The sequence below is a fragment of the Pelophylax lessonae genome (genome assembly GCF_965119305.1).
Source record: "Pelophylax lessonae genome assembly, chromosome: 11".
In the NCBI taxonomy this organism is placed as follows: Eukaryota; Metazoa; Chordata; class Amphibia; order Anura; family Ranidae; genus Pelophylax; species Pelophylax lessonae.
In genome coordinates this window covers 9253641-9277763 of record NC_138778.1, presented here as the reverse complement: position 1 = coordinate 9277763, position 24123 = coordinate 9253641, and the positions used below count along the sequence as shown (strand labels likewise).

Here is a 24123-nt window from a genome sequence, read left to right as displayed (position 1 = left end):
GTACCCCTAAAAGTGTCAAAAATGTCAGTCAAGGGTCCGATCTGTCCGCCGCAATGTCGCAGTCCCACAAAAGAAATTGCAGATCGCCGCCATTACTCATTAAAAAAAAAAAAACACCAAAAATTACAGAAATCTTTACCTTAGTTAGTAAACGCAATAACTTTTGCGCAAACCAATCAAAATACGCTTATTGTGATTTTTTTTTTTACCAAACATAGGTAGCAGTAAACAAATTGGCCAAATTTTAAAAAGAATTTTGATTTTTACATTTTTTTTGGGGAATTTCATATAAAAAAATGTGAAAAATATTGTTATTTTTTCAAAATTGTCGCTCCTTTTTTTGTTTATAGCGCAAAAAGTAAAAATCGCACAGGTGATCAAATACCACCAAAAGAAAGCTCTGTTTATGGGAAAAAAAGGACTTAAATTTCGTTTGGGTACAGCGTCGCACGACCGTGCAATTGTCAGTTAAAGTCGCACAGCGCCAAATCGCAAAAAGTGGCCTGGACGTAAGACCGCAAAATCCTCTGGTGGTAAAGTTGTTAAAGGAGTTTTAAAGTCAGAACTTTTTTTATCTTATTGCATTCTATGCATTAAGACAAAAAGCCTTCTGTGTGTAGCAGCCCCCCCAGCACCCTCTAATACTTACCTGAGCCACATTTCTATCCAGCAATGTCCACAAGTCCTTCGGCCGTTCGGCACTCTTTCTCCTAATTGGCCTAGACACAGCAACGGCACCATTGGCTCCCACTGCTGTCAATCAAACCCAGTTAGCCAGTCAGGAGAGAGAAGGGTGGGGCCGAACGGAAGCTCTGTGTCTGAATGGACACACCAAGCTGCAGCTTGGCTCGAGTGACCCCATAGCAAGCTGCTTGCTGTGGGGGCATTCAACAGGAGGGAGGGGCCAGGAGCAGCGAAGAGGGATCAGAGAAGAGGAGGATCCAGGCTGCCTTGTGCAAAACCAACCGCACAGAGAAGGTAAGTATAACATTTTTGTTGTTTAAAAAAAAAAAAAAACAAGACTTTACAATCACTTTAAGGACTATCTGCATCTTGAGTAAGATAGTACAGAGTACAGGCCATCCCTGTCTTGTATAAGATAAGACTGAGGACTGTACCTTTCTTGTTTAGTATAAAGCCTAGTACACACTATTCATTTTTTTTTTTTTTATATTCAACCCAGCGGGCTGAACGAAAAAAAAAAACTAAGGAGTTTAGTAGGAGCTGCTGTACGAACTATCCGATGTTAGTACAGCAATCTCCCCCACTGAGCCCCCCTCCCCCACCAGAACACACTGGTCAGCACTCTCAGCCATAGGGCTTTATCTCATGTTATTTAGATTTGGGCCTCAGTTCTTCAGGTACTTCTGAGTTAGACGGTTTCCAAAATATTTTTAGGCTACGTTCACATGTTAGCGTAGCGGACCGTGGGCAGAATCACTGTGGTTCCGCCCGCGATTCGGAAATCATTGCAAATCGCGGGACGCCTGTGCGTTGCCGTTGATTTGCAATGGCACCCAAAACGCTGTGCGATGTTGCCGCGATTTCTGCCTGCCGAATTGTGGTAACGTCGCGCAAACAGAATTGCAGGTCGCATGACTCCCCAAAGAAGCTCTTGTACCTTTTTTGGGCGTCATGGGATCCGCGATTTTGTTTGCACGATGTTACCGCGATTCGGCAGGCGGAAATCGGGGCAACATCGCACAGCGTTTGGGGTGCCATTGCAAATCAACGGCAACGCACAGGCGTCCCGCAATTTGCAATGATTTCTGGATCGCAGGCAGAACCGCGGTCCGCTACGCTAATGTGAACATAGCCTTATAGGTCTGTCAGTGGCAGTTGCCTACCCCTCAGTGACTGCTTTTGGAGGTCCCAACCATTTCCCAACTCTTGTTCTGTTTTGACTTCTTACTGTCCATTAAGGGACACAGGTCACAGGGACACTTCTGTTTATTTGTTGGTCCTTGATACCACTTTCTCACAAAGCTGGGTAGAGGAGGGTCATACAGGTGCCTGCTTACAATTTTTCTGTTTGCCAGTATTCTAACCTGCTGTAGGCGGCAATACCACCCAGCGGTTTCTGAATTCCTGTGTCTCTTCATCTATTATTTACCATCAGGAAGTTGGATCGGTGTTAGGCCCCTTTCACAAGGCACCTCCACTGAGCGGAATCTGCTTGTTCAGCGAGGGATCTCTCCGCTGATTCCCGCTAAGCAGGCAGATGACCTGTCTGTGTCCACTCTGCTATGCAGAGCGGACACGGACACAGTCCTGCTCACCTCTATGGTGGAATTGGATGGAAACAGACCGCCTGTCCATTTCCATCCAATGCCATCCAATCCGCTGGACGGATGGGGAATAGGACTACAATCTGTCTGTTTTTGGCTGACCGGATTGGATAAGATGCCGCCGTAGATAGATCATAGATTCTGATGTCTTGGCTCTCACCTGTAGAACGTTCTTCATAGATTCTGTTTACTGGGCTCTCATCTGCAGAACGCTCTGTCTACTCCCAACTCAATATCTACTTGGGGGGAAATGAAATAATAGACCTCAGTATTTTTCCTATTGTCTGACAACTGCATTCAAACATCTAATAAATCTCCATAGGTCTGTCTGTACACGGTCTTGTACATTGGCATGCATTTTGTACACCATCCTATGTGTGTTTTATGCTCCTTTTTTTTTAAAATCTTTTTAAGGTGTTCATTTTTTGTAAGCTGTCTTCTGCCTCTAGCGCTCTGTAGACAATATTCTGTCGATGTATGTTGTACACTGTTTGTGTAGGTACATGCTTTGTCTCCCTGAGGGAGATTTACTAAAACCGGAGCACTCACAATCTGGTGCAGCTGTGCATGGTAGCCAATCCGCTTCTAATTTCAGCTTGTTCAATTAGGCCCCTTTCACACGAGCGATCCGATCAGATCCGCCTGTCAGTTTTTTAGGCGGATCTGATCGGATGCTCCATGCATCCCTATGGGGCAGCGGATGTCAGCAGAGACATGTCCGCTGACACCCGCTGCCATCCGCATCCGATCCTGTCCATGAAATCCGGACGGATGGAAACCCTATTTTCCATCCGTCCAGCGGATCGGATGAGAGCGGACAGGCGGTCCGCTCTCATCCGATTCCCCCATAGAGATGCATGGGGCTCTGACAACTCCCTCTCCGCACACAGAGCGGAGACGGAGCTGTCCCCTGCCTGCTCAGCGGGGATCTGTGTTTACGATCCCCTGCTGAGCAGCACGGATCCACCCGCGGACCGTGTGAAAGAACCCTTAGGCCCCTTTCACACATACGGTCCGTTCAGTTCATCAGTTCAGTCACGTCAAAATGTATCCGTTTCTCATCCGTCTTTCGTCCATTTTGCATCTGTTTTTTTTTTTTACATCCACTACCAATGTAAAAACGGATGAAAAACGGACTGTTTGTCCGTTTACATCCGTTTTTCGTCCAATCCGATTTTTTGACGGATGAAAAATAGGGCATTCATCCATTCCAAAAAACAGACATTGACGAAAGCGGATGAAAACTGCTCTTGGGCATTCATCCATTCCAAAAAATGGACATTGACGGAAGCGGATGATGATCATCAGTTGTCATCCGTTTTTACATAGAGATGCATTGATGTCCGTTTTTCATCCGTCAACGGATGGATGAAAAACGGACAAACCGACCGTAGGTGTGAAAGGGGCCTAAAGCTTTGACAATAAAACCTGGAAGCTGATTGGCTACCATGCAGAGCTGCACTAGATTCTGTGTGCACCAGTTGTAGGAAATCTCCCCCATTGTGTGTTTTATATGCTGTTTTGTGTCAGTCTCTGTTTTGTACACTGCTGTGGCCTATCCTGTGTGTAGATTTCCTCAGCTCGTGTTCAGGCGTTGAAGCATCTGGATCTGCGGAAGACTCCCTCCCTGGAATTTGGAATGATGATCATATTTGCTTACCTCCCATATGGACTGGCTGAGGGTATTTCACTCTCTGGTGAGTCCTGAGCGTGGCGCTGTATCTGGAATGATAAACACATGGGAGAAGATTGGTATGGGCACTGTGTCTAGGCTGATAAATACTTTAAAGGAGATGGGGGGGGGGGCTGTGTTTGGGGTGATAGAAGAGATTTGGGTAAGGGGGGGTCTATGGAATGCTGTTATGTGGCCAGATTGGGAAATTGTGGCTAATCAGAGGAGTGCTAGAACATTTTTCCTACAGACGTCATATGACTCTGACACTAAGGGCATTAACAAAAAAAATTTAAATGGGTGCAGGAAACGTGGGGAAATAGAAAACACTACCAAACTGTAATTCTGTTGTCGGGTGGGGGATGCCAGGAGTATGGGGTGTACTACTAAAATGTGAGGGGGTTGTCAGGAGTATGGGGTTGGGTGGTTGGACTGTAATGGGTAGTAATAGAGGATTTCAGAAATATGGGGTCAGGTGTATGGATTGTAATAGGGAATAGTGGGGGATGTCAGAAACATGGGGTCAGGGGGTTGGACTGTATTTGGGAGTAGTGGGGGATGTCAGGAATATGGGGTAAGAGGTGGTTGGATTGTAATGGGGAGTAGTGGGGGATGTCGGGAATATGGGATCAGGGGGTTGGACTGTAATGGGGAGTAGTGGGGGATGTCAGGAGTAATATTAGGGGGTTGGACTGTAATGGGGAGTAGTGGGGGATGTCAGGAGTAATGGTCAGGCTTTGGACTGTAATGGGGAGTAGTGGAGGATGTCAGGAGTAAAGGTTGGGGGTTGGACTGTAATGGGGAGTAGTGGGGGATGTCAGGAGTAAAGGTCGGGGGTTGGACTGTAATGGGGAGTAGTGGGGGATGTCAGGAGTAAAGGTCGGGGGTTGGACTGTAATGGGGAGTAGTGGGGGATGTCAGGAGTAGGAGTCAGGGGTTGGACTGTAATGGGGAGTAGTGGAGGATGTCAGGAGTAATGGTTGGGTGTTGGACTGTAATGGGGAGTAGTGGAGGATGTCAGGAGTAATGGTCGGGTGTTGGACTGTAATGGGGAGTAGTGGGGGATGTCAGGAGTAAAGGTCGGGGGTTGGACTGTAATGGGGAGTAGTGGGGGATGTCAGTAGTAATGGTCGGGGGTTGGACTGTAATGGGGAGTAGTGGGGGATGTCAGGAGTAATGGTCGGGGGTTGGACTGTAATGGGGAGTAGTGGGGGATGTCAGGAGTATGAGTCAGGGGTTGGACTGTAATGGGGAGTAGTGGGGGATGTCAGGAGTAATGGTCGGGGGTTGGACTGTAATGGGGAGTAGTGGGGGATGTCAGGAGTAATGGTCGGGGGTTGGACTGTAATGGGGAGTAGTGGGGGATGTCAGGAGTAGGAGTCAGGGGTTGGACTGTAATGGGGAGTAGTGGGGGATGTCAGGAGTAATGGTCGGGGGTTGGACTGTAATGGGGAGTAGTGGGGGATGTCAGGAGTAATGGTCGGGGGTTGGACTGTAATGGGGAGTAGTGGAGGATGTCAGGAGTAATGGTCGGGGGTTGGACTGTAATGGGGAGTAGTGGGGGATGTCAGGAGTATGAGTCAGGGGTTGAACTGTAATGGGGAGTAGTGGGGGATGTCAGGAGTAATGGTCGGGGGTTGGACTGTAATGGGGAGTAGTGGGGGATGTCAGGAGTAGGAGTCAGGGGTTGGACTGTAATGGGGAGTAGTGGGGGATGTCAGGAGTAATGGTCGGGGGTTGGACTGTAATGGGGAGTAGTGGGGGATGTCAGGAGTAATGGTCGGGGGTTGGACTGTAATGGGGAGTAGTGGGGGATGTCAGGAGTAATGGTCGGGGGTTGGACTGTAATGGGGAGTAGTGGGGGATGTCAGGAGTATGAGTCAGGGGTTGAACTGTAATGGGGAGTAGTGGGGGATGTCAGGAGTAATGGTCGGGGGTTGGACTGTAATGGGGAGTAGTGGGGGATGTCAGGAGTAATGGTCGGGGGTTGGACTGTAATGGGGAGTAGTGGGGGATCTCAGGAGTAATGGTCGGGGGTTGGACTGTAATGGGGAGTAGTAACATCCAGTGTGATATTTGGATTTGATTCTGATTGGTGTGTCTTGTGTTTTGCAGGTATAATGGCTATTCTGTTTGCTGGTATAGTAATGTCTCACTATACTCACCACAACTTGTCCCCTGTCACTCAGATCCTCATGCAGCAAACCCTGAGAACGGTGGCCTTCTTGTGCGGTGAGTTACAATGCCATCTACTGGCAAAGAAGTGTGTCTACATGGACTGTGTCTTGAGGAGGTGCACATCATGGATACTAAACCTTCTATGGGCAGAACAGTATTCTACAATGTGCTCTCTCCTGAGGGGTGCACATCCTACATACGGCACCCTTTACTGGCGGAGTAGTGCCCTTACAAGAGCTGATGAGGGATGCATAGTTTGAATACAGAGGTCTTTACTGGCAGACCACTGTATACGTGGACTATGTCCTGTAAAGTGTGCAACCTGGATACAGTGCACTTTACTAATAGAGCATTGTGTATATATGAGTGTCGAGGTATGTACAACCTGACTAGAGTAGTGTGTGCAAATTTCCTGGGTCCTGGGGGGTGTACAGCTTTTCTTTATCGTACATCACAGGGCACAGAGCAGGCCATAATAATGATTATCTGGGTTATATGCCACCTATAGGTGAATGGACACTGGCAAACCAATAAATAGGAATTTCCCCCTATAGAACCCCTCCCACACAGGAAGAACCTCAGTTTTTTCGCCAATGTCTTGAAGGTGATAGTCATGGCTGTTTAAAGCTCTTTAACCTAAATGATGTCCTAGTAAAGGGGCTTTGTGATTAGATCCATTCAGATGGCTAAGAAGGATGGTACCCGAGCCTCGGGATGGAAAGGAGTGAGGTTTTGCCTGTAATGTGACCCGCTGGGCGCTGGACCCTGGAAGTTGTAACCCTGGTCATTATACCCAAGGAGTGTTCCAGCAGGGTGCTGTACAGGTCCAAGGGTGTGGACCCCAAAATAATAAGGGGGACCTGGTCCTTGAAGGTCCAGAGACGACAGAGCCCGCCGTAATGGGTGAAGACTGGGCCCTGTTTCAGGATCCTGCAGCGGGAGTGGTGAGTTTTCACCTCTCTTAAAAAAAAAAAAAAAAAAAAAAAAAGGTTGCAGGGAAAAGTCTTAAAGCGGAGTTCCGGCCTCGGGGATGAAATTTAGATAAAAAAACCCCCCGGGACAGTCAGGACTAGTACATTCCACAATGGATAGCCTCTGAACTGTCCTGGGTCGCACTTACCTTTTTAGAAGAAATACTTACCTTGAAAATTTCTTCTCCAGCGCTGCCATCTCAGGTGTGGGCAGCTGAAGCCAGCGCGTCCTCTTCTGCATCCTCTTCCGTGTCCTCTATCGCTCCCAGGAGTCAATGCGCCTTCACCGGCCCCGCTCGTCACTTCGGGGCCGGCGCGTCATCCCTCCAGAAGCATGCCCAGAAGCTGTTTAGCAGGGAATGACGCGCCTGCACCAGAACTGACGAGCGGGGCCGATGCAGGCGCATTGACTCCTGGGAGTGATGACGTTCAGCTCCCAGGAGTCATCACAAACAGGAAGTGACGGCGTGGGCTGCAGAGGGAGGAAGTAGAAGGAAGGTAAGTATACTTTCTTAAAAAACAAGGTAAGTAAAGAGAAAAAAAATTCGGGAGCATCCATTTGTTTTTCAGGGCATTCACAGCAAGCGGATGGGCCAAACTTGTTTTTGAGCCCGGAATTCCGCTTTAACCACTTTGCCGCTGCTCACTAGAGCTCTACTGCGGCAAAGTGGTTAGTTATCGTCTGGCGACGTAGACCTACGTCGCCAGACACTCCATCTTCTCGGCGGCGCGCGCGCGCCGCCGCAGGCTCGCTCCCGCTGTTTTCAGTCACATCGATCATCGGGGAATCGAGTGTGGAGATCCGCCCGCTTGTGTAAACAAAGCGGGCGGATCTCCTAAGTGACAGGCAGGGTCAGATTGCAGGGTTCAGCATAGCTGAACCTGCGATCTGTCCCTGTGTCACATAGTCACCTCCTCCCACACATGTTAGTAAGCACCAGGCATACATTAACCCCTCCCTCTCCAATAAAGTTAACCCCTGCCCTGCCAGTGTCATTTTTGCAGTAACAGTGCATATGTATAGCACTGATTATTGTAGTAATGTCACTGGTAACCCCAAAAGTGTCAAAAATGTCAGTCAAGGGTCCGATCTGTTCGCCGCAATGTCGCAGTCCCGCAAAAAAATCGCAGATCGCCGCCATTACCCGTTAAAAAAAAAAAAACGCCAAAAACTACAGAAATCTTTCCCTTAGTAAACGCAATAACTTTAGTGCAAACCAATCAAAATACGCTTATTGCGATTTTTTTTTTTTTTTTTACATTTTTTTGGGGGGAATTTCATATAAAAAATGTGAAAAATATTGTTATTTTTTCAAAAATTGTCGCTTTTTTTGTTTATAGCACAAAACATTTTTTTACAGTAACAGTGGATATTTTTAGCACTGATTACTGTAGTAATGTAACTGGTCCCCCCAAAAGTGTCAAAAATGTCAGTCAAGGGTCCGATCTGTCTGCCGCAATGTCGCAGTCCCGCAAAAAAAAAAATAGCAGATCGCCGCTATTACTCATTAAAAAAAAAAACAATAAAAATGACAATCTTTCCCGTAGTTTGTAAACGCAATAACTTTTGCGCAAACCAGTCAAAGTACGCTTATTGCGATTTGTTTTTTTTACCAAACATGTGTAGCAAAAAACAAATTGGCCTAAAATGTTAAAAAATTTAGATTTTTACATTTTTTTTTGGGGAATTTCATATAAAAAAAATGTGAAAAATATTGTTATTTTTTTCAAAATTGTCGCTCTTTTTTTGTTTATAGCGCAAAAAGTAAAAATCGCACAGGTGATCAAATACCACTAAAAGAAAGCTCTGTTTGTGGGGGAAAAAAAGGACATCAATTTAATTTAGGTACAGCATCGCACGACCGCGCAATTGTTCGTTAAAGTCACGCAGTGCCAAATTGCAAAATAGGGCCTGGTCAGGAAGGGGGTAAAATCTTCCGGGGCTTAAGTGGTTAAGCACTATTACCTCTCCAGCGCCTGCAGTACTGTGTTTGTCCACTAGGGGTCTGTAGTGTCTAGGCGAAGATACCTTGTATGGCCTTGGTGTCAAGCTCAACGGGGGGCCGCATCGGCATTATTATTACCCTTAAAGGGCGGGTTGTATCTGTAATACTAGATGTCCAGAGTATCCCACCCCCCTTACATCTGATGTCAAGGGTCCCACCTTACCCTCCCTTATATCAAAGTGCACCCCCTTACCTTGTGTTGCTTCTGGGAAGAAGCTGGGGTCTTAGTTGGGAAGCAGAAAGTGCAGGGACTGGAGGAGGCCCAAAGGAAGGCTGGAGCTCTAGGAGAAGTGCGAGGGCCACATGAAATAGTCTAAAGGGCCAGATTCGGCCCGCGGGCCTTGTGTTTGACACAAGTGTTGTATGGTGATGCCTTGCTTTGTGTTCAACAGTGAGAAGCTGAGCTTTGCCACATAAGCCAGGCGGACCGCGTGTGCGTGCGAGAGCGGTCTCCTCTGGGCATGCACACGCACAGTGAGCGTTCACGGAAAACGTGCATGTGATTTTACGAGCGTGCACGTGGCACTCTGTATCAGCTTTTGAAAAGTGGGTGAGGTTCGCAGAGTTAGAGCCAGAATGGGAAGAGGTTATAGAGGAAGTAGCTGTGAATGACCTGGAAGAGGGGCAGGCTGGAGATTCCTCTTCAGAGGAGTCAGACTCTGAGGAGCAATTTTCAGCCTCTCACTCTGAGGTCGCTGATTCAGTCTCTTACCGAAATGGTCCGGGCTGGTTTTAAATTACCACCATTATTGCGTTTACTAACTACGGGAAAGATTTATGTCATTTTTATTGATTTTTATTTTTTGTAACTAGTAATGGCGGCGATCTGCGTTTTTTTTTTTTTTTTTTTTTTGTGGGACTGCGACATTGTGGCGGACAGATCGGACCCCTGACTGACATTTTTGACACTTTTGGGGGTACCAGTGACATTACTACAGTAATCAGTGCTATACATATGCACTGTTACTGTAAAAATGACACTGGAAGGGAAGGGGTTAACTTTACTGGTGATCAAGGGGTTAAGTATGTCCCTAGGGGCGTGATTCTAACTGTGGGGGGGGGATGGCTATTGATGTAATCACAGAGACATACGATCCTACATATCAGGATCGCATAGCCTCTGTGATAATCTTAGGGAGAATGACAGACAGTTGTGTTTACATCAGCCGTCTGTCTTTCTCCCTCTCCTGCGGGAGATCGCGAGTGGCCGGCGGTGTGCAGTGTTTTTATTATTCTATACAGTGTGTATTATCAGCGTGTGGTGTTTATTATTGGTGTGCAGTGTTTGTTGGATGATTCTGATGTGTTGAATACGAATCTCTCTTCTTTTTCCTCTCTAGAAACCTGCGTCTTCGCCTTTCTTGGCCTATCCATCTTCAGCTTCCCACACAAGTTTGAGATCTCATTTGTCATCTGGTGCATTGTAAGTATCCGTCACTGTGTAATCATTGGGTTTAGGGGATTTATAGTGTTCCTGTTGGCCTAGGTTTGGGAGGCGGGTTTGAAATCTCTCAAACGATTTCAAACCACTATTTTAAGTCTGACTTCGCGGCTGATTTCACAGACATCTGTGCAGGTTCCTGCACAGATTTCTATTGAAATTTGCCCCCTGAAGTCAGTAGTAGTGTAGAAAATACTTTTGGGAATCGGCGCAGCGCTGCAAAGTCTGCGTTGCACCGATTCGGACAGTGTCATTGATGGCAATTGGCTTTAATTTGACATGCGATTTGACCAATGTGAATGTGGGCTTATGGATGGTCATTTGCTGCGCTCAGTATCATAGTGGACGTCTCTTCCCCAGGGTTCCACTGTGTGTTAGAGTGTAGGTCTCCTCTCCAGGGTTCCACTGTGTGTGTGGGTGAGCCCTGGTTCACACTGATGCGGTGCAGGAAACGCAGCAATTCCTATACGTTTTCTGCACCGCATAGCAATCGCACTGTGTTCATGTGATCTGCTGGGGGTGTTAAATAAACGTTAACAACACCCCAAAAGCAGGTCGCAAAACAAAATGCATTTGCCTGAACCGAATCGCATGGGTGTAAACACCTATGCGATCTGGTTCCAGTGTGAACAAATTAAAAAGCTGCCTGCACCTCCTTCATGCGGATGTGGTGCATCCCCTGTACACACAATATAATACCAGGTATGCTAGACCACCCCATCCCCTGTATACACAATATAATACCCTGTGTGCTAGACCACACCATCCCCTGTACACACAATATAATACCAGGTATGCTAGACCACACCATCCCCTGTACACACAATATAATACCAGGTATGCAAGACCACTCCATTCCCTGTACACACAATATAATACCAGGTATGCTAGACCACTCCATTCCCTGTACACACAATATAATACCAGGTATGCAAGACCACACCATCCCCTGTACACACAATATAATACCAGGTATGCTAGACCACACCATCCCCTGTACACACAATATAATACCGGTGTGCTAGACCACTCCATTCCCTGTACACACAATATAATACCAGGTATGCTAGACCACTCCATTCCCTGTACACACAATATAATACCAGGTATGCTAGACCACTCCATTCCCTGTACACACAATATAATACCAGGTATGCTAGACCACACCATCCCCTGTACACACAATATAATACCAGGTATGCAAGACCACACCATCCCCTGTATACACAATATAATACCAGGTATGCTAGACCACACCATCCCCTGTACACACAATATAATACCAGGTATGCAAGACCACTCCATTCCCTGTACACACAATATAATACCAGGTATGCTAGACCACACCATCCCCTGTACACACAATATAATACCAGGTATGCAAGACCACACCATCCCCTGTATACACAATATAATACCAGGTATGCTAGACCACACCATCCCCTGTACACACAATATAATACCAGGTATGCAAGACCACTCCATTCCCTGTACACACAATATAATACCAGGTATGCTAGACCACTCCATTCCCTGTACACACAATATAATACCAGGTATGCTAGACCACACCATCCCCTGTACACACAATATAATACCAGGTATGCAAGACCACCCCATCCATCCCCTGTATACACAACATAATACCAGGTATGCTAGACCACCCCATCCCCTGTATACACAATATGATACCGGGTATGCTATAACACCCTATCCCCTGTACACACAATATAATACCAGGTATGCTAGACCACCCCATCCCCTGTATATTCAATATGATATCAGATCTGCTAGAACACCCTATCCCCCGTACACACAATATAATACAGGGTGTGCTAGACCACCCCATCCCCTGTACATAATATAATACTGGATGTGCCCCAAAATCGCACCCCTTGTAGACTAAAAATTTTACCAGATGTAGAGGATCACTCGGCATCAATTCACCAGAGCCGACCCCCCCCCCCCCCCCCTCCACACCCTGTATATCTGACGTATTGATGCATTCCGGCCCTTCATGTCTCTTTTTGGATGATGAGATCTTGCGCTGTGCGATTATTCGGTGATGCATTCATATTGCCTTGCTAGAAGATGTTGTATAATTCATAGGAATAATGTCTATAGAGGTCATTGGTGACTGTTAGGTCTCTCACATGCAGCTTTTATCACTCAGGTTCTGGTGTTGCTGGGTCGAGCAGTCAATATATTTCCTTTGTCTTATCTGCTCAACTTCTTCCGCGATCACAAGATCACCCCGAAAATGATGTGCATCATGTGGTTCAGTGGTGAGTGGTCAGTTCTCCCAGCATGCTTTGTATTTTTCAGTTAAGGCTGATAAAAAAAAGAATTGTTCCAAGGACTCCAGGGGCTCAGCGTTCCCAGGACTTCAGTAGATCGCTGTCCTATTAGGCTCAGCCACTTTCGTAGGTCCCTGTCCCATTAGGGTTAACCTAGGTGGGGGGGGGGGGGTTGTAGCTCGATGGGTAGCTTGGGGGGGGGGGGGGGGTTAGGTAGCCGAAGTCCTACCCCACATCTGGTCAAAATGGTTCTGGGGATACAGGGCTCCTTGCACAGCCGGTCAGAAGCTACATACAGCGCGGCCAGTTTAAATACAAGCTGGGACACGCTGTTTCAGACTGAGAGGATGATTTCTTGTCAGAGGCACTGAGCTCAATGGACAGCTTGAAGCCTTGGACCAATGGTAAAGCACCATTGGTCCAAGCTTTCCAATAAAAATGCTGCAGTGGAGGCTCTCCTCTCGCTGCAGTGTCATAGAAGGGGGCGTGTGTCTAAAAGACAAATGCTCCCGCCCAGCCCTCCTAACTACAAAGAAAAAACATGGAGTAAAGGCCCGTACACACATAGCGATTGTCGGCCGTAAATATTTGGCCAACGTCCGATCGGCCGATTGTCGGCTTGTTAGTATTATGCTTCCGACAACCGACTCCGACTTTTCGGCTGAACAGAATCTGTTGTGCAGGCTTTAAAATTTTTGTTGGCCAACACCAGAACGGCCGATTGTTCCTCAGTCAGTACAGAATTCGGCCGACAAACAGCAGATGAGCAAGACTGGGCATGCTCAGAGAAGAAAAAACACACGGAAAGTTAACCATCACATGACATCACTTCTGCAGTCGGTTGTTGTTGGCCGACAAAATTCGTGTGCAGTCTTTAGCACTTTTCAACCGACAGGACAGCAACGGACAAAAGACGGCCGATCGTTCGGCCGACAATCGCTACGTGTGTACAGGGCTTTAGGGTTATAGGGTTTACCCATTAATCCATGTTTTTTTCACACAGTTAAGAGGAAGAATCTGCTGCTGCTGCTGATGAAGAGGTCTTTTTTAATCAAGCAAAATAATATATTATTATGCTATATGTTATAACATAATCATTTATTATGTATCTACTGTGAAATTACTGGTTTGATGTTGTAACTTAAAACTTCAGTAATTTGTCTGTTACCTGCTTGAGTACAGTTTTTGAAAATATAGTAAATTACCTTAAAATCAATATATAATAATTATTTGTATATTACTTATGGTAATTAACCACTTGGCACCCAGGCCAATTCTGACACTTCCCTCCTACATTTTTTTTTCTAGAAAATCACTCAGAACCCCCAAACATTTTATATATATATATATATATATATATATATATATATATATATATATATATATATTAGTGATTGACCGATATCGTTTTTTTATTGCTGATACAGATACCGATATTTTGGTCATCGCATATCGGTATCAGCCGATATCTGCCGATATTTTCGGTATGCTAGTAAGCCAACTAGGTCCTCCCATCAAGTCTTGTGCTTGTTTTTTAAGGGGAAATACACCGGTGATGCGCAAATGGTTTGTATGGGGCTCATATGAATGTCTTTGATGTGGTTGTGTTGTCTGTGTGGTTTTTATCTTTTATCTTTTGTAGTGGGAATCATGCTTCCATGTTTTTCTATTATATGAATTTTGAATAAATGATATGTTTTTCAACTTACACCATAATTGGTCCTCCAGTACAACTATCTTTTCCCATTGCCCCTAAATGGGACCACTTTGGGTTTCTTTTGTTCACTTTGACTGCCCCAGTTGTGGAGGTACCCCGTTCTACTTGGGATGAAATGGTGATGTTGTAGCATCTTTATACATAATATATGTTCTAGATGCTTAGGGCAACTGAGTGAGCTCACATTTTCTTCTAATTTCCCTACTGTGGTCTGCCCTAGTGACCTTATGCTGTGTCCCTCTAGGATTGCGGGGGGCCATTCCTTATGCCCTGAGTCTTCACTTGGAGCTGGAGCCAATGGAGAAGCGTCAGTTGATTGGAACAACAACCATCATCATTGTGCTGTTCACCATCCTCCTCCTGGGGGGTGGCACCATGCCTCTTATCCGACTTATAGACATCGAGGACTCCAAAGCTCGGAAGAAGAGCAAGAAGGACATTAATCTCAGCAAAACACAGAAAATGGTGAGTGGGCGTTCATCTTCCCAGACCTCTGACCTCGCTCTGTAATGGGGGAGAATGATTCTGTCAGAATGTTTATACTGCTCTGATAAACGGTGTCTATTTATGCAAATAAGCAAGGATCTATATTTAAGGAGATTCTCAACTTATTTCCATAAGTCTCGGTTCACACTACGGTGATACGACTAAGGGGGCGACCTGTGAAGTCCCGTGCACCGCGACTTCGGCACGACTTGCACGGACTTCAGAAAATGAATGTCTATGCAAGTCGCTCCAGGTTGCCCCAAAGTAGCACAGGACCCTTTTTCTAAGTCGGAGTGACTTGTGTCGCTCCTATTAGAACGGTTCCTGTACTACACTATGGACCGTGACGGTGCACGACTTGTCAGGCTGACCAAGTCGCCTGACAAGTCGTACTAGTGTGAATGGAGACTAAATCAACAAACACTCAAGTTTGTTTATTGGCCCTAACTCGAAGACAAAATAAATATTTTGTTCAAAAATATATATATTTATTAACTAAAAATCAGTGCGGAATAATGTCAACAAAGAATAACTGATAATAAACACACAATGTAGAACAAAATTTCAATAATATATATCACACATCAAAGGATATTATTACAGAACATCAATGTAACCAAAACCAATAACTTCTGGAGTGTAATGAAAAGCTTCTCATCAGCTCACAAAATAAGGAGACAAAATTTGAACAGACTTGACACGTGACCTCTCTCAGCCAACAGATGTACACAACTCAAAATTTTAAAAATATATGGACAAAAATTGTTACACCATGCACCAAACTGGCTATAAGCCAAGAATTGTAAGGTTGAGCGATAAACACTCGAATAGCTGTGCTCAGGACAGGGCCGCTTATAGGGGAGGGGGACCACAAGCCCTCTTGTATGGGGCCCGAGCACACAGGGGGGCCCACACAGAGAGGGGGATTATTGATGGACAACAAATACAGAAATCTTCCTCCAGCACCTGAATCTGATCTGTCCCTCTCCCTGCTATCAGCTTTTATCTGCTGAGAAAGAGACAGTCGTCCCTCACTAATCCCCCTCCCTGTGTGGGTCCCCCTCCCAGCACTTGTTCTCTAATCAGGAGTTTATTTGTAACTTTGTTTCTCTCTCTCTGTCTCTCTGATCACTGAGCTCCAACAGCCCAGCCTGAATATTTTTCTCATCTCATCTTTATTTTTATTTAACATATTTTTTTTTTTTTTTAGATTTAGCAGGAATTATGCGAGTTATGTTATATTTGTGTCTGCTAATAGTGATTTTGTTGTAATTTTAGCTAAATATATCTTTAATATTTTCTGGGGGGGAGGTAGTCTATATGGCGCCCCGCGATTTCTAACAGCAGCCCTGGCTCAGGATATAAACTTTGATCAGTGTATATTCTCGTGGGGATGTGTAAAATTTAATAAATAAATAAATCAATATGTGAATATAGAAATATATGAATATGAGCTGCTTGTCAAACAACAAAGGTTGAGAATCAGTGCAAAAACAAATAGAGACAGCGCTCAAATATTAGTGCTATTAAATATATGCTCCTATCCCAAAAAGTATATTCAATAAATACTTGAATAAATATGTAGAATAAATACAAATACAATGAAATATCACCAATGTGCTATAGGACTGGATAAATACACATAAATAGTGAGTATACTCCAAAGTGACAGTGTATAAAACTACAATAAACAATATCAGTCCTTAAGCCCCGGTTCACACTTATGCGATGCGGGAAGGCTGCGAATTCGCAGCCTGTTCCCGCATCGCAAACGCACCCTTGGCAGTTCACACTGCCATATGCGATACGCTGGGGGTGTCAATGTAATGTTAACGACACCCCCAGTTTGATCGCATATCGCAGTGCGATCTTACAGTTCGCACAGGATCGGATCGCACAAGTGTGAACCACTGTGCGATCCGATCCTGATGCGGCTCAAAAAAAGGGTCATGTGCGACTTTTGTGCGGGTGCGGTGCGAATTTAGCCATACAAAGTGTATGGCTGAATTCACACCGCACACCCGATCGCATGTAATGAAGGAGCAGTGCGCTCCGATACTACATGCGATCGCCGCATATATGTGGACCGGCACTAACATGCTTAGAGGCGACAACTTCTATGGAATAGTCCAAAAAGTACTCTTTGTGCTTGGTATAGTGACCAAAAACACCATTTGGTAACCATAAAACACTTGGTGTAGGCTCCTGTGGGAATAGTGCATAAACAATCCTCCACCGTAGGGGTCATCTGGTAAGTGGGCTGTGATTACGGTGGAGGATTGTTTATGCACTAATATTTGAGCGCTGTCTCTATTTGTTTTTGCACTATAAGCCAAGAATGCATTTGAGATGAAGATAAACTTCCACTAAGTTACCATTTACTAGAAACTGAAATCAGCCCCCAAGGAGATTTATACATATGTGTATAATCTCCCAAGATTGGAAAATAGACCGGTCTTACTGCAGTTAGAATGATCTAAATTCAAATCTTGATGCCATAAAGATCTAATGGTTTAGTCAGATGTACATATCTAGCAAATTTCCTATAGAAAAATAGAAATCTATACTTTACCAAAAATGTCAACGTCTGTTGTCTGAGGAGTGACTTTGATGTCTCGGTTCCCTTGAATAGCCTGCAATCAGCTTCCGATGTCTACCCTCAGTGTGTGAGAACCTCCCTCAGAGTACTCTTCTCTCCTCTCCCTTCTCCCTTTCGATCTTGATCTCTTTTTTTTTTTTTTTTCTTCCTCTCTTAACTTATACTAAACTTTTATCCTCAAGAAATGTGGGCGTGGATTTTGTTTTCCACGTGATAACACGACAGATGTACCTCTACCTCGCCATCAGGGGGCACTGTTTGCCTGTACTGTATAAAAGTTTGTGAAATGTAATTTAATTCAACTATTTTCTCAAAAATAACCTTCTGACCTATGCCTTGGAGAAAAACCTAAATCTTTTAGGATGTTTTCTCCCATGCCAGCTACTGTCAGATTATCGGCTCCCTTAAGATATATATATATATTGCTTGAATAGTCTGAAACCACAGCAATTAACATTCCTTCTCCAAATACCCTAAAAAGTGAAGTCATTTTGTTCACTACACAATTTAGTTCTTTATGCATAAAAAAAAAAGAAAATGGTATACATATTACCCAATATATCAATAATAATACAAATATAGTTCAAGGATTACCCCCCCCCCCCCCCCCCAATATATAATGAATATCGGTAGAATATTAGAAAAGTATATGTATATAAAACATTCCTTGACCTTATTCAATTAAATAGGCCTATAGATGCTTCATATAATATAACGATACAATAACTTTATTGCTAATACAATCACGGCAACGAATGATAAGGTTTCATCAGGCAATTTTTAAATTAGCTTTTTTTTTTTTTCCTTTTAGTTAAAAAATAAACATAAAAATATGAAACATTCTGATCTTTTGTCCATTGTTGAAATTGAGACAAGAAGGACATCAATCCCATTATAACCCAGCCTGGCACCATGGCTAGTCCTTATCTTGGCGTGTTGTCTGGTCCCCTTTAATTTATTGGCTTGAGAAAGTATGTGCTAAAGGCTCGTACACACTTGACGAAAATCGGACAAAATATCCTCCGATTTTTTTTCTCTCTTATGCTCAGCGGTCATAACTGTTTTTAGTTGACCTTGCATAATGTTCACGAAATTTCTCGTCCGTTTTTTTTTTTTTTTTGGGGACGTTTGTACCTAGACTTTCGGGTCGTCAGCAACTTCAGATCCTGTGCGGTCTTTTGTATCCGATTTTTCGCGGACGGACTGCATACACATTTAAAGAAAATTGGTCATCTGGGGACGGACGATAAAAATTTTGGTGTTTATCCCTCCGGTTTTTTTTTTGCTGAAAATGTCGGCATCGGCTGCTGAAAGTTGTGTACACACTAGCCGAAAATTACCATTACTTTGCAGTGCGATTTGCATCCATACAAAATAAATGGGCAAAAATCACACTGCAAAGAATTGCTTGCGCTTTGAACAGGAATGTGGTGTGATTCCTGAATTGCATATGGTTTTCCCGCACTGTTCCTGTGTGAACCCAGGCTTGTCATAGCGAGGTTCACACAGGAGCGGTGCGGGAAACCTCCCTCCACAACAGGTTCCACCAGCTCCAGGTCCCATCCGACTGTGGACATCTGCGGCTCCTCCTGCCTCTCCCATGGCTTTTGTCCCCTAGCTTCCAGTGGTACGAGCTCTCTCCTTCAAGTGCTGGCAGTACGGACTACAGGGATTCTAATTGGTCAGCACCATCACATGGACGGCGCTGACCAATCAGAAGCCGTCTAGCCTGTACTGTCAGGAGGGGAGAGAAAGCGGTGGGGATGTTAAATCCCCGAACCGGTGAAGCGGCTTTTCTGACAACAGCAATCTGGTATAGTGGGACCGAGGGGGATGGTGACGGGGTCCAGTGGATGGCTCGAACCACTGGAGGCTGGGGGTAGAGAGTAGTGATCGGCCGATATGCGCTGATATTTTTGTACATTTAAAAAATAATTTTTTTTTCTTGACAGGTACTCTTGTGGAGGGATCTGGGGGGTCTAAAAGACCTCCAACCCCTCCTCTGCACTTAAAAGCATTCAAAACGCCAAGTTTGGCTGTTTTTGAATGCTGTCATTTTTTTTAATTTGGCGCCGAGTACCCGGAAGTGATGTCATGACATCACTTACGGGTTTTTGCATGGAGACCCGATCAGAGCCGAATGGGGCTTTGATCGGGTCTTTGGCGGCCGTGCAGGCTGATCTACTGGTGGGAGGGGAGACCCAGGCGAGCCGCGGGAGGGGGGGGGGGGACGTCCCTTCCTACTCCCTGTAATGACAGCTGTCCGGCTTCTCAGACTCATCGGTTGTCATTACAAGACAGCCAACCGTCGGCTATGGACGCCGGTATTGGGGTGATGCCTCTAGCTGCAGGGATCACTCCGGTACAAGCACTTTCCGAAATATCGGTAACCTCAGGGTCCGATTCCGATATATCGGGGAAAGTGCATATCGGCCCCCGATATTTCTGGGAAAGTGCATATCAGCCCCCCATATATCGGGTTTGCTGATAATCGGTCGATCCCTAGTAGAGAGGCACTGGATGATGGGGAGAGAGAGCTGCTGGAGGGTGGGGGGAACAAAGCTATAGGATAGGCATGAGGAGCTGCAGCCACAGATGTCCACAGTCTGATTGGAGCTGGTGGAACCCGTCATGTAGGGAAGTTTCCCCCCGCTCCTGTGTGAACTCAAGCTCACAATCACTATGGCAAGCCTGGGTTCACACAGGAGCGGTGCGGGAAACTGTATGAGATTCGGACAGGAATTGCACTGCATTCCTGTTCAAATCACATGGAATTCTTTGCAGTGCGGTGTTCGCCCATTCATTTTGTATGGATGCAAATTGCACCACAAAGTATCGGTACTCAGTATTGGCGAGTACTTCACCGAAGGTATCGGTATGCATACTTGTCGGTAAGAAAAAGTGTATTGGTGCATCCCTAGTTTATAGGTTACAGGGCTCCCCACTGTGAGTCATTTGCTAGCTTGGCAACTGAGTGTAATAGGGGTCTATAGTGTATAAGGCTGTTAAAGTTTATCTACACACCTTCAGTTAAATATCTGTAATTAAACATTTTGGATGGAAGGGGGGGGCAGTTTAACATTAATATTTAGTTGAGGCAGTGGCTGATTGCTGTGGCCCTCAGAGTCTCTGACAATCAATGGAACAAGGAGGTCATGGCTGTCCTTGGGAAGAAGGTCCCAGCTCTCAATATGGGAAGAAGGTCCAGGCTCTTATTGACGGAAGAATTTCCGGCTGTCATTGAGGAGAAGGCCCCGGCTCTCATTGCGGGAAGGATTCTGGGGAAGGAGGTCGGTGTTCTCATTGGGAAAAGAAGTCCCAGCACTTATTCAGAAATGGGGTCCCTGTCCTCATTAAGGAGACACAGGCATGCTGTGTTTTGGTATGCCAGCCTGTAGCTCCCAGGAGCGCACATAACAGGGCGACAGAGCGAGACACTGCAGGGGCATTGTTGTCACCTTCTGACAGGAAGCATCCCCATTAACGGCATTACCACTTAAATATAGTAGAATAAACAAAGGCTGCACATAATATTTTTAAATATCATATATTATTACATTTTTGAATCAGCATTTAGATACACTTAACCTTTAAAAAAGGTAAGAATGTTAGATTACAAGGTAGAAGGTGTCACTTGTGATTACTGAGCCTGCTTTGAGTCTACCAATCATTTCGCTGCCAAGCATCACACCCTTGTGTCTTTTAGTAGTGTCACAGAGCTGAGCTTTGCCTGGCGTGATGTCATGGGGCAGAGCTGTGCCTGGCGTGATGTCATGGGGCGGAGCTGTGCCTGGCGTGATGTCACGGGGCGGAGCTGTGCCTGGCGTGATGTCACGGGGCGGAGCTGTGCCTGGCGTGATGTCACGGGGCGGAGCTGTGCCTGGCGTGATGTCACGGGGCGGAGCTGTGCCTGGCGTGATGTCACGGGGCGGAGCTGTGCCTGGCGTGATGTCACGGGGCGGAGCTGTGCCTGGCGTGATGTCACGGGGCGGAGCTGTGCTTGGCGTGATGTCACGGGGCGGAGCTGTGCTTGGCGTGATGTCACGGGGCGGAGCTGTGCCTGGCGTGATGTCACGGGGCGGAGCTGTGCCTGGCATGATGTCATGGGGCAGAGCTGTGCCTGGCGTGATGTCATGGGGCAGAGCTGTGCCTGGTGTGATGTCATGGGGCGGAGCTGTGCCTGGCGTGATGTCATGAGGATGATCTTTACCAGATGCTTCGAGAGTTACAGAGAAGTTTATATGATGCCGCCCTTCCTCAGGGGTTGACGCTGCCTTCTTTTTCAGGGAAACACGGTGGAGTCGGAGCACCTCTCAGAGCTGACGGAGGAAGAGTATGAGGCCCATTATATCAAACAGCACAATCTAAAAGGTTTCATGTGGCTTGACGCAAAATATCTCAACCCGTTCTTCACTCGCAGGCTGACGCAGGAGGTAATATAGCTCTGCCGCACTGACTGTTACCCCCTCTGTATCCCCAATTCATACTGTAAAACTGTATATAGTATTGGGATGGAAAGGTTTTTACCACTTAAAGAGGAAGTAAACCCGCTGAAAAAAAATGTTAAAAAAAAAAAAACCTGTAAAGACAAAGGCATAATGAGCTAGTATGCATCGCATACTAGCTCATTATGAAGTACTTACCTAAAAACGAAGTCCCCACAGTGCCGACAGGACGGCCGACATGTCCTTTTTTTTCCCACAAACAGAGCTTTCTTTTGGTGGTATTTGATCACCTGTGCGATTTTTATTTTTTGCGCTATAAACAAAAAACGAGCGACAATTCTGAAAAAAAAAAAAAAACAACAATATTTTTTACATTCTGATATATAACATTCTCAAAAAAAAATTTAAAAATCAAAATTTTTTAACATTCTAGGCCAATTTTGTTTTCTGCTACATATTTTTGGTAAAAAAAATTGAAATAAGCGTATTTTGATTGGTTTGCGCAAAAGTTATTGCGTTTACTAACTAGGTGAAAAATTTATGTCATTTTTATTGTTTTTTTTTTTTTTTTTTTACTAGTAATGGCGGCGATCTGCGATTTTTAGAGGGACTGCGACATTGCGGCGTACATATCGGACCCCTGACTGACATTTTTGGCACTTTTGGCGGTACCAGTGACATTACTACAGTAATCAGTGCTAAAAATATGCTCTGTTAGTTTAATAATGACACTGACAGGGAAGGGGTTAACCCTGTGGGTGATCAAGGGGTTAAATGTAAGCCTAGGGGCGTGTTTCTAACTGTGGGGGGGTTGACCTTTTGAAATGATCATAGAGACATGCGATCCTACATAGCAGGATCGCATGGTGTCTGTGATCATCTCAGGGAGAATGACAGACAGCTGTGTTTACATCATACATCAGCTGTCCGTCCTTCTCTGTCAGGGGGGGGGAGGGGATCGCCAGTGTCAGGCTGCCATCGGAGCTGCCTGGCCACCCGCACTGGCTTCCCCGCTGACGATAGTGGGCGGGAGCGCACCTCCGGCGGCGCGCACTCGCCCCCTAGTGGCCTCCCAGGCAGATCACGCCTATTAATGTGATTTTGCCTGGGAGAAGCCACACTGCCGACGTAAAAAGGCAGTGCAGCGACAGCAAGTGGTTAAATATACTTTTATTAAGGGGGTAAAACCTTCCGGTCCAGAAGTGGTTAAAAATATACCGGGGTTATGGCAGCTATCTGCTGCCATAACCCCGGTATTTAACATCAAAGTAGCGACGTAAATACATGGTGGGTGGTCCGGAAGTGGTTAACCCGCCAGCATGTCTTTGAAGTGTAGGAGGAAACTGGAGAATCAGGGAAAAACCAATCAAGTACAGGGAGAAACTTCATGCAGATAGTCTCCTGGCTGGGATTCAAACTAAGGACCCCAGTGCTGCAAGGTAGAAATGCTAACCGCGTTTGTTTTTCTTTAATTTAGGACCTTCATCATGGCCGCATACAAATGAAAAGTCTGACCAACAAGTGGTATGAAGAGGTCCGCCAAGGGCCATCTGGGTCAGAAGACGATGAGCAGGAGCTGTTATAGCCAACCAGAGTTTCCATGCTGGCGTGTGGTGCACAGTGTCGACTTGATGAATGCAGAGAGTAAGCGGCTTGTCCATGTGACACTAAAAGCTGATTACCTGTCCATGTTCACCCTATGGGGGGGATACTGCTGCCCACACTGTAGACAAGTCTCTCCATAGTTGTATTTTCTCTGCAGTTTCCTGATAATGTGATATCATGGAGTCCTGGCTGGCTGAGGCTCCACTAATGCCTGACCACATAACCTTTATATGTCGGAGGATTCCCAGCTTGGCCATCGGTGACACTATCCTAAATATCGCCAATGAGAAGCTGTGTCCTGAAAATTGGATTGTGGGATTCTCAATGCTCACTGACCTCTGACCGTACTACTGAGTAGGAGCCCCTAATTGCATGGGTCGGGGAGGCGGACTCTCGGGTATATGTATGGGTCAGGGGA

At 45.7% G+C, this 24123-nt stretch overlaps 1 protein-coding gene across 1 annotated transcript in view; it reads left to right on the top strand.

The window, feature by feature from the left end:
- Positions 1 to 23741, top strand: part of SLC9A8 (solute carrier family 9 member A8) — a 53529-nt gene extending 29788 nt beyond the window's left edge. Inside the window, exons 10-16 of the mRNA XM_082272941.1 lie at positions 3880 to 3985; positions 6076 to 6192; positions 10456 to 10538; positions 12730 to 12841; positions 14815 to 15035; positions 21942 to 22088; positions 23578 to 23741. Of these exons, the coding sequence (XP_082129067.1) occupies positions 3880 to 3985; positions 6076 to 6192; positions 10456 to 10538; positions 12730 to 12841; positions 14815 to 15035; positions 21942 to 22088; positions 23578 to 23685 (894 nt within the window). The 3' untranslated portion in view covers positions 23686 to 23741. The remainder of the gene's footprint in view (positions 1 to 3879; positions 3986 to 6075; positions 6193 to 10455; positions 10539 to 12729; positions 12842 to 14814; positions 15036 to 21941; positions 22089 to 23577) is intronic.
- The last annotated feature ends 382 nt before the right edge of the window (positions 23742 to 24123 follow it).